Source organism: Aphelocoma coerulescens, chromosome 5 (assembly GCF_041296385.1).
Source record: "Aphelocoma coerulescens isolate FSJ_1873_10779 chromosome 5, UR_Acoe_1.0, whole genome shotgun sequence".
Taxonomy (NCBI): Eukaryota; Metazoa; Chordata; class Aves; order Passeriformes; family Corvidae; genus Aphelocoma; species Aphelocoma coerulescens.
This window is the reverse complement of record NC_091019.1, coordinates 25,957,825-25,974,223: the sequence shown is the minus strand read 5'-3', so window position 1 is coordinate 25,974,223 and position 16,399 is coordinate 25,957,825. Positions and strand designations below refer to the sequence as shown.

The 16,399-nt window shown below is 40.0% G+C and overlaps 1 protein-coding gene across 1 annotated transcript in view; it reads right to left on the bottom strand.

Moving 5' to 3' along the window:
- HSD17B12 (hydroxysteroid 17-beta dehydrogenase 12) overlaps positions 1 to 16,399 on the bottom strand; it is an 85,581-nt gene that overhangs the window by 10,062 nt on the left and 59,120 nt on the right. Inside the window, exons 7-8 of the mRNA XM_069017168.1 lie at positions 9,339 to 9,373; positions 3,763 to 3,844 (exon numbers count right to left, since the gene is read on the bottom strand). Of these exons, the coding sequence (XP_068873269.1) occupies positions 3,763 to 3,844; positions 9,339 to 9,373 (117 nt within the window). The remainder of the gene's footprint in view (positions 1 to 3,762; positions 3,845 to 9,338; positions 9,374 to 16,399) is intronic.

Here is a 16,399-nt window from a genome sequence, read left to right as displayed (position 1 = left end):
AAGTGCTTTGATCATTCAAATTTCTAACTATTCCTCCATGACAAAAGTCCTGATGTTAGCTACCATTCCAAATATGGAGACACAGTATAAAAGACTGCCTTCTCTACTGGTTGCAAATAGCTTGCTATAAAGAAAATGTTCATTTTATATGAGAAGAAAAAGCAACTTCCAGTATACAAACAACCTTTGGAGCTTTTCTTCTTGAAAAATTTATTTCAAGATAAGTTAGGTTTTCTACCTGCACAATCTTAAGCCCTCCAACAACCTTGAATCTGAAATCTTAAGAATGCTCTCTGAGTAAACATTGCTTGAATATGCACATAAGCACTGCATGTTAGAAAATTTCTTCTCCTTGGATATCCAAATATCTAATAACAAACCCAAACACTAAAGGCATGGGGGTGAGGTGAGAAATGATATAATCCTATTTTACTTCTCATTAGCATTACGCAGGTAGATAGGTAAACCTGTCAAAATTTAGCACCGTGATTTCTTTTAAAGAGTCTCATTTCATTGTAAGCTAGGGAATTCTCTACAGGAAGGTTAAAGAGTTGGACTGCATTTGTTCCTGATAATTAGTCAGTCATTGACTTACACCTGAAGGATATTATGCTTAAACCTCCTTTATATAGATGAGGAGAAAAAAAAACCCTAGAAACTGCAGTTACAGTCTTTCTATAGCTACATTAGGGGAGTCACTTTCATGCTTACTAATCTTGCTGTGGTAGAAGATGGGCAGTGCTGAGAATAGGCAGATTACTCAATGTGTAATTTAGTCTTTTAAGGGGAGGGGAAGAAATATTTCAGATTCCCACTGGAAAAAAGAAGACTAAACAAAGCAGTGTAAGGTGTATTATCATTAAAATCAGAAGCTAAATTAATTCCATAAAGCTGAAGGCACTGCCACAACAAAAGTTACCATTTGTATTAAAACAAAGAACTGTCCTCTCAGGAAACAGCTGGGGAAATTTTATCAGCTACAGCTACTTCAGGCTTCTAAACTTAAATATCCCCTCCTTTAGTATGAATAAAATAGTGTGCATCTACTCCTTTCTGGGAATATGCAGATGTTACTGAGAATCTTGGGCGGTGCAAGTGGCTGCAGCCACCCTGACCCCTGAGGACACAACCGAGACCAACAAATGGTGGTCAGGCACTGAAGTTTAACCACTCACTCCACAGGTAGGGTGAGAACCCATAATCCCTCAGTTCTGTGATGTACATTTTCTCATATTATTGGTTCACACTTTCCCTTCCCTGTTTTATGTATAAAGTTATAAAGATTCATTTCACCTAATTAACTATGCATCAGTTCTAGAAAGTTCTGTTATCCTCAACACCCCATTGGTTCCTTCCCTAAGTCCCTCCTATGTGTTAATCCCATTGGTTCCCTCAGCTTCAACCCCGCCTCCTTTTCCCCATCCTATTGGCTGTATCCCTTATCCCCACCTTTCCTATCCCCACTATAAAATCCCTGGACACGCTCAGATTTTTGGCTTTTCATTCCTGGTCTCTCCACAATAAACCTTCTCTGTGGAAACCCTATGAGGAGTCCCCTCTCTCCTTCTTTACCTCTGCCCTTGTGCTCTTCTATCCAGCTTCAAGACAGCTCCCATGGGTGAGGAGCTCACCCTCTGTGTGCAGCTGCCTTGAATCACTGGGGTGCAGCCAGAGCTCCGGGCTTCTCTTAGCTAGCGCACTGGGGGCACCCATCACCCACAAGAATCTAGAGGAGTCTGTTCTGACGTGAATGACACTACTGAAGGTTTCTTCATCCTGTCAAGGTTCTGCTTAGATTCTGAGATGCTTGAAGTATTTAAGGTAATTACCAGATATGCCAGAAAAAGCTGTAGTGCCATACTGCTTTGATACCAGTGTCAATGTCTCTTGCATTCTGTTTTACCACATATGCTTCAGTTCCATGCTGTGTACCCATATTCTGCCTTTACAATGTTCACTGGAGATACTTTAAGGAGGTTCTAAAATGTTCCCCTGAAGTATCTCTGGGAAGAAAAACATTAGACCAGCTGCAAAAAGACATACCTGTCCCGGTGACAGAAAGAGAAACAAGAGCAGGTGAACTGAAGATGAAATATAGATCATAGAATTTAGGGGAAAGAAGTTTCAAAGTCAAAATAAGAAAGCGTGTTAAACTTAGTCAATGTCCTTTGTCCACCTCACACTAAGCTTGTTTGGTACACTACCATCCTTTTCCATGTTGTAGTGGTTTGGCCCAAAATACTCATTACTGTTTATCTTCTGTGAGTTAAGAATTAGGAGAAACACAAAGAGGCACCAAACTTGAAAGAATATAAAGAAGTTTATTAACAGACCTAAAAGAAGGGAAAAAAAAAAAATTATACCACCTTCAGAACTCTCCACCTCCCCCCACCTTCCTCCCTTCTCCCACTGATAACGTAAAAAGACAACCCTTGAGATGTTCAGTCTGTTTACCACTTCCATAATAACCTTGTTCAGTCCATTTAGAAAGAGAAGTCTCTTCTTGCTCGTGCTATGAAAACAGTATCACACCGAGACAGCCACCCACTTCCAAATATTGTTCAGTCCATTTAGGAAGAGGAGTCTTCTCTGCTCGCATGTGAGTCCCTTCCCCTGACTTGCAGCTTTTCCCACAACTGCTTTCAAGAGTTCACTCTTGAAGTTTTTGGGGTACAATTTTAAGGTTGTGCCGTTCAGAAACAAAAGTTCTCTTCACCCATCTCTGGGAGCATTTCATCTCTAAGAACAGAGGCCCTTCGCCTTCCCTGGGAGCAAAGGGTCTTCCTTATCTTCATCTTTAGGACTATCTCTAGGAGCATCTCTAGGAACTGAGGTTTTCTCCTTTCCCATTTGGAGCAAAAGTCCTCATCGCTTCCATCTCTCCCTGTCCAAACTTCTCATGAAATTACAGCTGCCTCAGCATCTGCCTATCTCAGTGCAGGTGCTTTTGCTTACAAGTTGAACACTCCACCCCCCATATCTTAATGAAATTACAACAGGATATTCTGATATATCATAGCTTCACAACAGACTTTCAGCTTTAAGCATCTCCTCTTTCTCTTCCCTCAGGTTTTCAGCTCTTCACAGCAATAAAAGGGTTAATCTCACCTCAGCCTTGCAGCTGGAATTTTTCTTATCGCAGTGGAGAGGGGGGAGAGCCGAGCTGAGCTGCTCCAGCTGCCCACGGCAAGGCAGTGGGGGGGGGGGGTTCCATGGCTAGAACAGGTCCATCAACTCCAGGATGGCCGTGGCCCAGCCCGGCCTGGCCCAAGCAGGACCTGGCCGGGCCCGCTGGCCCCCGCACGGGGCCTGCAGCCACCTGTGCCAGCGCCGGAAACGAGAGAGAGCTTGGGGGGGAGTTTGTCTGTTCTTAAGTGTGGATCACAGAGGCGGTCACAACTTTAAGTGATTTAAAGAATTGTCCATATTCAAACTGGCCAGCTGATAGGTTTTGTCAGGTCATGGGGAAAACTGTAAGCACTCCTTTGCAAGGACATCACATCTGGGACTATGCTTGCTAACCCATGACACATGTAGAAACAGAATGCATGAGGAAATACATAAAATAGTCATTTCCATGCCAGTAAACCCTTGCACTCAGTTTTCTCTCAACCTTCCAGCTTCCACTATTGGAAAAGCTCAAGACAAAAACTCTGTACTTTTAGTTCATGAAAGCACCACTAGATGGACACCAAAACATTTATTCCTGTAAGTGTTGCTTAATGTTTGACACTTGATTTCAGTGTCGAAAGGAACACTTACCTTGGTTGCAGAGTAAAGAGTCAGCAGTGGAGATGGAAATATCCCTGTAGCTGATGAGATATTCAGGATTATCCCTTTTGATCTGAAAGGAAGCAAAGATATATTGTCATAAAATAAAGGAAACATCTTTCATGTTTCCAAAAATTACAGCAAGCCTAAACAAAACCCTTTAAAATGCAACTGAGATTAAGACCTGTTTAAAAACCCCAACCAAATCCTGAATTGAAATTCACTTTACATACAGTTGTAAGTATCCAAGCAGCTGGTATAAATCCGGAACAACTCCAAGGTCAATACAGCAAGAGAATCAAAGCTGTATTTATATACACATATACATACACACGCACAGTGAGCTAAACTATGTAAAACCATTGAGTCCAGCTGGCACAAGTTCAAAAGAAGCTCCTCAGTCTTGGGATAAGATGGCAGAAATGGCAACACAGGCTTGTTGTACGATTTATACTTTGATAATTCATCTTCTAAATGTTAGTTCATGATGGACTTTCAAGATAGGAAGCATCTGAATCTACTGCTAAAATACAGAAGTGTTTTAATAAATATGGAAGATACTCAGTGGATGAACCCAGAAAATGAGAGTTGTTTTACATCTGTATTACACTAACACTGAAGGTATTCATCAATAGTATTTTGGTAAAAATACCAGAAATCAGCAACCTCCTGCTCTGTCAAGCTGTTCTAAAGCACGTGCAGGTAGGACAGGAAGGCTCCTGACCTCCCAATACAGACTGCTTTGGGCCATGTCTATTTCTGAGATGAGTTTTACCTACAAAACTAGACATGTTTAGTGCTAGGTAGAAAAAATAATTCATTTTAAAAGCTTCATGCAAATTAGGGCAATTACTTTGTTAGAAGGTGCTGCAAGACAGTCCAACATAGTGAAAGATAGATCTTTGCTTCTTCTTACCCTGTGGGAAATTCAAAGCAGTTTACCTGAACATAGTATAAGTATGCCATGCTCAGTGCAGTGAGAACACTCATGCAGGTAGACATCACACAGCTCAACTCCTGCAGATTCACTTGAGTTTCCATTGTATTTGTTCAACCACGTATACCCTACACCACTGCTGCCACAATGATTTAAGTGACCATCTTAAAAACAAGCAGTAATTTAAGTAAGTTCCCATTAAAAATTAAAACAGTATAAATGCTTTGGAAATCATGACAACAGTTTCAAACCAGCATGGCTTGAATACAAGTGATACAATACATAGCCATGATATAAGTGTGAATTACATCTGTGACTAAGTTGTCACAAGGAATGAGATGGCAAATGTGACAGAAAAGAATCATTTCAGTTATTCAGGATTTCAAGCACCTTTGCCAAAGTTCATTGTATTTTTCAGGAGTTCCTTGAAAGGCTTGGTTGGTGAAATAGAGTAGTAACATGAATCAAAACACGCAGCATGGAAAGCATAAAACCACAAATTAATCATGAGTTTTTCAGGACAGCAAAAGGTTAACAGTGGAAGCTAGAAGTTTTTTGTATCAAGACAGGTGGTGATTGTGATATTTATTCATGAGCTCAAATGGAGATTAGAAGTGAAATGAGTATTTATGCAGTTTTTAAGATATTACCAGATTAGAGAATACTATAAGGTACTTTTTTACAAGCTCAGGCTGCTTTGAGAACAGACTGCAGAATGGCAGATGAAAAAATCAATATTAACAGTGCATCAATAACCAACAATGCATACCAAAGAAAAAATTATGAATTAATCACAAACCTTGCAAGACTCTAAATCAGCTGTCCCCTCCATGAAAAACCTGAACAAGGAGTTCTCATTTGTGCAGCAGTCACCAAAACCAGCCAAGCAATAGGATGCTGGGAATGGCAAGGAAAGATCCTTCACCACCACCAAAATCTTGTATTACAGTCTACAAACCATCTTTATACCTCCAAATACAAACCAGAGATATTAAGAACCTGATGATTTAAGAAAGGGGAAGAGAAGAAAAAATGTCTACCCTGATACAACAATTTAGTTATTTAAGAGACTATTAAGAGCAGCCATGATAAGAGTATACAAACTAAGGAATTAAAAAGATCGAGATCATGATTTATCCTCTCAGAATACAAAAGAAAGGTGACATTTATTTAAATGAACGACTGAAATTTAGATCAGATAAAAGAAAGTGCTCTTCCCATATTCAGGCTAGGGAGTACTTGCCACAAAACTTAACTGAGGACAAAAGTTTAACGGGATTCAAAGAAGGATAAGCACTGATATGGATAAACAGGAGCCTCACGCTTTTAAAACAAAGTGAAGCTGTAGAAGAGAGGCTGACATTCAGGCTACAAGCACAGGTCTCTGCAGTGTCTAGCTGCACTGCAACTTTGTAGCACGAGTCGTGACCACCACCTAGACAGACTGAATTAATGGTTTGACCCAGTGAAGAAAACCCTCTTAGAAACACAAAACATTAATAGCAGCCCCTTGCAGAAGCTCTGTGTATTGGTCTCTTTGAAGCAGTCAGTGTCACTGGGGGTTCTGTGGTTTGTATTTTCACATTTTAAAGAAAACAGTCCTAGCCTTAAAAGCCTGTAACTTAAAACCTCCCAATAAAATGAAATTGAGAAGCATGTGTGTAGGGGGAACACTTTCAATTACTCCAATTACAATTTTGCTTCTTAGAGGAACTGCAGAAGGAATGTTTTTAGGGAGGTATCTGAAGAATTACTCGAGCATCAGTGTGGTAAAAAGAAATTTTGTCTCTATCTAATTCGACTGTGCTGTTAATGAAAAACAAACAAACAAACAAATGTTGGTTAAGATGAAGAGAGCCAGGCCCACACCCTCACACCTCCCTGTCATTCTACCTTAAGTGGTCCAGCACCAGGGAGGCTATATTTAGCCATCTCCCTGTTGCTGTGGCAACCAGCGCCTGCTCCAGCTGCATGCCAAGTGGAAAGAGCAAGCTTCTTCTGTAATGTAATTATGCACTTGCTACTTCCCTGGCAATAAATACCATAGTTTGGTATTTGTCTAGCAACAGCCAACTGATTTTTGGTGGTGGCTTTTTTTGTTCCTGAAGACATCAAGCCTTGATTTTCAGCTCTATGAGTTTCCCACCTCAGACAGTAGCCTGAGTATTTACACAGGAACTGCTCATTTAAGTGTAATAGGAGGCTTCAGATAATAAATTGTCACTTTAAGTGTTCAGAGCACAGGAGAGAAGCCACAGCAGAGAATCTAAATGCCATTACCAGCAGTAGCATTCATCTAATGCTGCTGTGTTTATTTTAAATAAAAAGTAAAAGGCACACCAAGATGTAGTTTTATTTTCTCTTATCAGACCTGGATGCAAAGCATGCAATGTATGCTCTATTTTTGTACTTACCTTGCAATATATTGCCATAAAACCAACATTCAAATACACAAAAGTACGCACTAGAGCGAGCTGCAAGATGCTCTAGCATGCTACGTCACATCTATCTACTCAACATGCTCTCCTTCTTGGACAAGTGAGGAATGACAATGAGATTCTTAGTCTAGCCTTACTCTTAGAGCCTGGAGCCCTTTTTCTAGCCTGTGGTCCCATGTGAGAAATATATGGTCGACCTAAAGAGCTGCTAAGTCCAGCTCCAATTCATTCATGCCCTTGGATTCGCTGGACATCCATGTCCTCCTGTGGTTACAGACTCCTAGCAGTGTTAATGGCCTGTGAGCTATGACTCTGCAAGAGCTTGCAGTTTCAGACATTGCTTCTGTGCACTGCAAACCCAACCAACTTCACAAAAATCAGACAGAAAATGGAAGCTTTTTCAAATATTTTTCCCTGGGACAGTGTCTTGGGGTTACCTTATGATGTGTATCCCATATTGCTGCCTATGCCAAACCAGTACAGACAGAAACCAAGGCCATCATCCTAATGGAGCAGTCTGTTAAAGTGGCTCCTTATATACATGAAAAAGTTCAAGATGTATACTTAATCTTTTTAAACCACTATTAACCTTTTCTTTCCAGGCTTCTTGAACATTTATCCTCAGAATCCCTGAGGTAGTCATGCAGTTAGAGAAGTAAGAGGAGAGATGATGTGTACTCCAGGGCAGTCAAAACAGAAGTCAGCAGGATCCTGGTTTGCTGCCTTTCATTCAAATCATCTTTCCCAGGTGGATGTGTAACAGAAAAACATACACAGGATATTCTATAGGTAGAGTATACATCATTCTGTCCTCAGAAGCTGAAGAGACTACTCTGCCAAATGGATAGCTACAGTATTTCTTTAAACAAATAAGAAACTGAGGCAAGAAACTGTTTAAAGTTTTTAAGTTCCAAAACCTAACAATGAAACAACATTAAATCCCTTGAAAACCTTAATGGTTTTGGTCATGGTGGCACCTTCAGAGGGCAGTGGTTTAACAAAAAAACAAGTCCCTTTATCCATCACTAATAGTACAAGGACAAGGAGTAGCTTCTGACTTACAAGCCCTGAGTATCTATCACAACTGTACTATAATCCTCACCCTCACCAATCTACTTCAGCTTCATTAGGAAATACTACACTCCTGCCCCAGAGCTCAGTCTTGGGTCTTTATTTGTAATTCACATCTCTTTACATGAAATAAACTTATTCATATCTCCTGACTGTTTAAGTAAAAATCTTAGCTCACCATCACCCTGATGTGCTAGACACTGACTCCCATACTGACCACTAGGTCTGACAGTTTGTACCCAGGAAGAAGCTTTGTTTTAAAAGTGAAACATCTGCTGTGCATCTGTGCGACACTGGAATACTGAATTCTGGTCTGCAATGAAGACTGCCAGACAGTGGGATGACACAAAATACACCCATTTTCTTTTCATCATCTTTGCCAGATTTGGAGGCTTGCCTCATATACGGACTCCTCCTGCCATATTCGTTTGCATGGTTCTACAGAGTTTTCCCCGGTATTGCGAGCATGGCTCAAGCCTGATCCAGGGCAGCCCCCAGCAAAGGCAGGGTTAGCACCCCAGCAGAGATGGCAAACAGCCAGGACAGCCAACATCAGCTGGAAAACAGCCTGGAGGGACTAAATGGAAATCGTGAACCTTTTGGTTTCACCTGGGAGCTAGCTGGGAAGTCAGTACACGTCTTCCCTGTCGACAGTGGTGTGTTATTCTAAAGAGCTGGTCTCCAGTTCTACTTTTCCAAATGATCACAGCCTTTCCTCAATATACCTCCTACTGCATAATGAGAACATATTCTTTGCATCCATTTTACTTACAATGACTTAGAGAAATAGCCTTAAGAAGGTTATTCCCAGGAACTGTAACCACCCCCTCAGAATAGCAGGTTGTTGAGTTAGTGCTGATGAGTCAGACGGGCTTTTTAATTCTGTTCTAAAAGGAATCACCACAACAGTGGAGAAGGGAGAGGAAAAATAAAAAGGGAATCGAGTGGAAAAGGCTTCCACCGTCTGATGATTCATGCACCATCAGCGTGACTCACCCAGCATTACTCTGCCATTAAAACATGAAGACTAGGCTGATTAGTCACAGTAATGAATTTTTCAAGAAAGGATTCTCCCCTATAAATAATGATGACTTTGTCTGGATAGTGTTAGTGTGACTCACCTTTCCAGCATGCCGGGCAGCACCAATCGTGTCATCTGCAAAAGGAAAACATTCGTGATGGCTGAGAATGCAGACACCAGACAGCCAGAGACCGAGGGAAGCCTCCCTTCCTCCCAGAAGCAGCTGCCACCCCCTCCACCCCAAGCACGGCTCAGGGAAGCAGAGACCATACTTTGCGTAGGCAGTTTATTTTTATTCTACCTGGATAACTTGGCTCTGTCAAGTAGTGTGTGCACTGAATCTGGTGAACCCATCCAGCTAGTAGCACAAGAGTAAATAAAACAAATGTCTTCACCACTCTGCAGCATCCGTGGCCTCCAAAGAACATTAAAACACCAGAGTACTACAGTACATGTACCATCCTTCTCTCCCCACAAGAAACACCTGTCTTCCTAGAGACTGACTAAATTTACCACCTCTGCCAAGACTCAAAACATTATTCAATACAGTCTAGCTATGCTTACTGAACTGCTGATTTTAAGACAAAAATTAATTATGGAGCAGCAAGAGCACTGACAGAACTAGCAAATGTAAGTTTCCTACATTATGTTACCTAAGGAAAATACTTAAGACTCCAAAATATTTTTGGCTGATTACACAGATGTTTTCACACTGAAAAAACTACACCCCCAGGAGAAAAGTCGCCTGGCAAACCATCTCACTGCTCTGGAAACTCCTGCCTTCATTATGACTCTGAGCAATCCATCTACAAGCTGGCTGAAGGATTCTCCAGAGCAGTAATCCTAAAACAAGCTTCCCAGTTGCAGACAGAGCATCTCTGGCAAGTGGAACAAATTAAGCATTGATCCAAACTTGGACAAAATTTTAATTAGTGTAAAATAGTTAATTTTCCCAGTACTAATTACTACCATCCTAAAATACAATTTAAATCCAAAACTTCTGCCTTCATGAAATAACATCAAAATTCTGCTTGTACCAAATTCTGCCCTGCCCCAACTAACCGTATGAATAACTGTCACTGACAGCAAAGACAGATCAGACAAGAAATATAAACTGCTACCACTTTTGACATCTGAAAGGTACTCCAATAAAGTTTTTGAGAACACAAAGGGGAGAGTAATAAAATACTAAAACCAGCACACACCAAAATACTCCCACTGACCCCAAAATACTCCCACTGATCCCAAATTACCTTGATAGCTTAAAATAAAACATTGAATATTTGAATAGTATGGGAAGAAAAACACACATACAAAAGAAATCAGCATATATAGGCACACAAAACACCTGTAAGCACTTTCATTACAAAGAAACAAATTTTATTGTAAGAAACTACTCATTTTATTATCACCACTGCATTAGCCCTTACATATGACTCAATCTGGGTTTGAGGTTTTGTTTGTTTGTTTGTTTTTATTTTTGAATTATAAAACATGCCCTTTCAGGAATAAAGGAGAAAAAACACAAAAGAAAACGATCTCAGTTGATTGCAGCTGACACACAAAGCAAATGGCAGAGAAGGGCTGTGTTTTGCATTTTATTGGCATTTCTCCCTTAGAATAGATTCTGCCATCAGCCACACTGCGTGACAGTTTCGATAAGGGACTGTACAGGCAGGAGTTGAACAGGCCTTCCTTTCATGAAGTCAGCTGTTGACACACTTAGCTGTCAGCACTGCCCCAGAAGTCAAACTAAGTATTCAGAGCTGATAAGCATCAACAAGCTAAACAGATCTGATGCAGCTTCAAAAAACTCTTTAGTATTAAGTTTAAGCATACATGAGCTTTTTCATACACTAATGCTTCAAAGGAGATGTAGAAACAACTATTTATTTTAATCTTAAAGGATAAAGAATGATTTGGGCTGATTTTAAGACTAGTTCAAGACTGGAAGATCTTTTATCTGAAGCAAGTTTTATGACCTCTTCCACAGATCCCTTAGCAAAAAGAAACATACTGTTTCTTGCCTCTCAGGGCAGTGTAATGCTGCATAACATCTCCATAGATTGGCACACGGACGTGGACTGGAATTGCCTTCCCTTAGGCAACCCATAAATGAGCTGAAAAACCAGTACACAATTTCCCACTGTAATGTCGAGGGGACGCCACGTTTGAACCTTTGTCATAAATCCACACAAATGCATTCATGGTCTAAATCCAAACTGCAACCCACCAAGCAACTCTAACAGTTTATCACAAACCTGCTGGCTACTATTGATATCCAAATGAGAGCACAAAAAAATATGCTACAATAATTGGTGGACTTACATAAAATAAAAACTAGGAAGCCATTGACAGCTGAAATACAGCAATAGGTACACAATCTGGGTAGAAATCAAGAAGTCTCTCACCACCATGTTAAATGGTTTGTTTCTGAACTTCAGCTGGACGAGCAATCAATTTTTTTCCCCTCCACAGAAAGATACTGATGGCAAAACTGGATTTCATACTCAACATCACTTCCATTTGTTTTACTAAAATTCCTATTTTAAGGGAATTTCAAAATTCTGTGAAATAGGGCAAAAATTTCTATCAGTATTCTTATGCATTGTGATGTGTGAAAGAAAGAAACCTATGACTATTCAGTATCTTGATGTAAAAATACCATTATTTTTAAAGAGCAAGATAACAGAAGGCAGCTCTCTGAGTCAGTCTCACCTGACCCAGCCAAGTGCACACTCAAAGAGGACTATCAGAAAAATGCTGGCAGGGTATTCTGCAGCCATACTCAGGTCTGGCAGTTTTATACACTGTACCCAAATGTAAAATATTTTCAGCATAAATTCAAATAAGACAGTTAACAGCAGAAATGTAGTTTTACCACTAATAATGGTGTCAGTGGTGTCCACATGGGCTTGCATTGTATGATCCTGATCCAAAACAGCCAGACTGGTTAACATTTGTCTTCAATAGCTGTAATCTCAGACATGCCATTATGAAAAAGGCAGTTAAAAACCAAAACATCTAGAACTGAATAAATATCTCCCAGATAAAGATCCCAAATTTTAGCTAGGCCTTGTTTAGAGATAGTCTGTTCTGTAATGGTGTGTATTTCCTAAATGGCAAAGCACTGCAAGTCAATCTATAGGAATTTGCATGTAGGATGTCAGAGGACTTCACAGTAGTGTTTGTTTCTCTGCAGGCAATCTAATACAGGCAGAAGGAAGTGTCAGAAAGCCTAAAGGAGAGGTTGGGAACTACCCTAAGAAGAGTGCCTTCTGTTGGTGGTTACTGAACATGGTTAGGTTTCCTTCAAGTAACCTTCTTTCTGAAGGAATACTACTTTCCACAGAAATAGGAGTGCTACAGTTGGAAATGTGGATGTTCCCAAGACTCTGAAGACTCAGGTAATTCCAGACAAGTAGTTAGGCTATGTGAAAACTGCCAGCTCATCCAAAACAAAGTGATTTTGCTTTCTGAAAATTTGCATTAGAGCAGAGTGAGCATGTGCATCTGAGAAATTTGTTTAGGACAGACTACTCAACATCAGAGGTTGTTAATTCTTGATATTCTATACAGTCTGGCACTAAGTTACATTTAGCACACAACCATGAAGAGTGGTTGTTGCGCTCTATTTTTTTTGTTTATTTTCCAATTATTTCACATACACACATAATGCTACCATACAGTTTGGAGCATAGTTCCTTTGGTTTGGAGGGCTGCCTTGTTTTTAACTCAACTTATTTCATACCTAACCATCTAGAACTCAAGTTCCAGGATGCTCAGGGCAAATGACTAACTTAAGGTAGAGATTGATTACAGACCATTTCAATAATCTTTTATAGGCAGCTATCATTTATCAATGTCTTTTTACCTGAAACTGCATTTATTACATTCCTGGCAAGCACTGGTTGCATTGTCCACTCTTTCTCACCAAACCTGTCTTCTACCTTCTAGTTCTGGAAAAAGCAACTCCACTTTGAGCCTAACAGAACAAAGATTCCTACTTGTAAATACAAGAATGCACAGACTTATGGCTAGATTTATGTTCTAAAGCAGGCACTACAATTAAAAGCTGCTATTAGAGGACTAACAAATAGTTGGAAGTTATAACCATGGATTTCCAGTGACTTTTCTTAAGAAGAAAACCTCCCATTCTTAGTTATCACAGCATTGTAGTCCTTTCTCAATCTGATCCAAGCGATAGCTCAGAAGCAGAGTTTTCCGAAAGAATAATAATAATATGTAAAATTTTGAATATCTTTCAAGTGATGTTCACTCAGACTACTTAAAATACAGCAGGAAAAGCTTAGGTAAATATTCAAAGCCATCCCTCAGACCTTATGGGCCCCGCAACTGTTACACAAAGCCAGAAATCTAATACCACAGTTGTATATTTAGAGACAAATCATTCCATGCTATGATGTTATGACTGCAAGTCATTCTTTCCACTTTGAAAGGGTTGAATGATCTGTAACTAGGGCTATACAAATACAACAAAGGGTGAGGCTAGAGAACTTGGACAAGTTGCTACTGTGTCATGCAGCTAAGAAGCTTTCCTCATTCACAAATCTGGGGTGAAATTTTAACAACTCGGAGCAACATAACTTTTTAAAGATGAGGAATTCCCTGTGGTGCACCCACTCACATACAAAAACATCACTCCTACCATAAGACAACTCAGAGTGCCTGGGCAGAGGATTCACACAAGTTCACAAATGCAGTAGCTGTTTAACAAAGTTAACTGGCACCCTCACCCGCAGACCATACACTGAAAAACGAAGGAACTGTTCTCGTGCACTGGTAGTTAAATTGATTGTGAGGCCTATTCTCAGCATCTACAATGTTTTTTTAATGTGTTTTTCTTGAAACAATAACTTCTTAATGCAGCTCATACCCCAAGCCAAACAAGAATGATTTCTATCTGTAAAAACTAGCAAGTAAACCTGACATCAACTCAACTCACACAGTAACCCATGTGGCCATGGCAGGGGCTTGGGACATACAAAGGGAACTATGAAAGTAACAAGCCCTGTTCATTTTCAGTGACTTTTCAAGAGGTGAAATATGTGTTTGTGTCAACCCCAAATCTACAGAAAGCCACAGAACTCTAGGATTTCCTGAATTCCCCCAAGTTACTTGTACTTTGAAGAAAAATCCCCAGTGCTTCTGACTATTGCTTAAAAATATATTTATCACAGCTACATTTCCCTTGATCCAGCTTTCTGTGTATCACACTCTCAGGTTCAAAGTCAGCAAGGTGGGAAACCACAGCATTGAATTTCTCCCTCTGGACCATCTGAATGATATTCAGGACCACCTTCACAGAACACTTACTCTTTTTCCAAGCATTGGCAACTGTCCCTCTCTGTTTTCTACTTGTATTATGTACTTGGCTAAATCATCAACTCCTCTTTGATTATGACTTTGAATATAAATACAAAGAAACCTCCTGACTAGAGTGGAATACACACACACAGCATGATCTCACAAGTCGGTGTTGCCACTGTCCTCAGAATTATTTTCCACTTACTGTGACCCTTTCCACAGCAAATACAAAAATTCACATAGGGTTCTAGCAGGCAACAAACAACTACCACCTGATTTCTGGTAAGGTACCTTTACAGATGTGGTATTAGACTGCACTAGCCCATCTGAACACACATTGGAGAGAGAGAGATGTCATTTCCAACTATCTTTTCAGGATTGCTGCTCTCCAGGCTTTTCTTTTTTCTACACACAGGTCCACAAAAGAATATTTTCCCTCCTTCTCAAATACACTAACTTTTGTTCCTCCTTACAATCTCATATTGGTTGTTTGTTCTGTTGTTGCTTTCTTTCCTAAACTCACAGTTTCAGACTTTGTAGTAGTTATTCCCATGTCCTGCCTGGGATTCACAACCTGCTGTAATTCACCTTTCACTCCTCCTCCATTAGGAGGGCAGCTGACACCAGATCTCTCTGTTCAACATGAAGCATTTATGTATTCTGAACTCTTGAGAAAATTAAAAAAGTGTCTCAAATATGAGGACAAAAATCCTTGATGTAGTAGGGCCTGTTAGCGTTTAGTATTGACACTCAATATAAAACACAAGTAAAGCCATCAACATGAAGACTACCACAGACACAAGGGATTTACACACACATTATTTACTCTCCCCCTTCCTCTGTTAATGCCAATATCCAAGCAAAGCCTGGCCTACAAGCCAAAAATTTACATCCCCCCACAATATAATAGCCTGCAAACCAATTCAGCTCCTTGCTTAATCAGCCGCTAAGCCAGCACTCCCTCAACTATTTAGTCCTGCTCATTTTTCAAGAGAACACAAGTTTATGCCTCACTCCAATGCAATTAGCATATCGTGATGCTGCAAAAGAAGTAACAAACTTGCAGTTCCTTCCATACCAAATGATTCTTGCAGCTTTCAAAGGAGACTCCCTGAAGTAGTTGAAGCTATTCTCTGTGCTCATTACCTACCCACTTTTTCCACTGGACAGGAATCCTAGCACCCTTGGCTTTCAGGACATTAAGCCAATAGCCAAGTCAAGTTTGTTTTCCCAAGTGAAACTAAAGGCTGTAGAATACAAAGACTGATTGACTCAAGGAGATGAAGTTAATACAAAGGAACTATGATTAGAACTATACAGAACAAGTCTAATTTTGATTTCTCAACACTTGCTGGTTAATGAAAAAAAACCCAGAGATTTTGCCCTGATATTTCACTTAATGCCACTAATATTTGTGTCTCAAAATGCAACAGGATATCCAAAAGTTTTAATACAAACCCAAGTTACCTGAACTGCTACCAACAATCATTAAAGAAAAGTTCTGCTATTTAAATCCCTCCCGAAGCTTGAGATGAGATTATGACAAGAACCATGAAACTACACATACTACCTCATCTTCTTCCTCATTTATTTGTGAATTCAATCCTTGCATATGAGTGTATTAAGTCTCAAGCTGTCCTGAGAAACTACTACAAATGAAAGATCTTCATTCTATTTATAGCATCAAGACACATAACACTTCTTTATTTGCATATTATATGAAGACCAGAGTAACTCCTGCACTGCACATCACCATGAAAGTGTGATATTGCTCAGACTACTTAAAAAACATCTACTGTGGCTGGGGGACAGGGTGCTATTTTGTCAATTTTT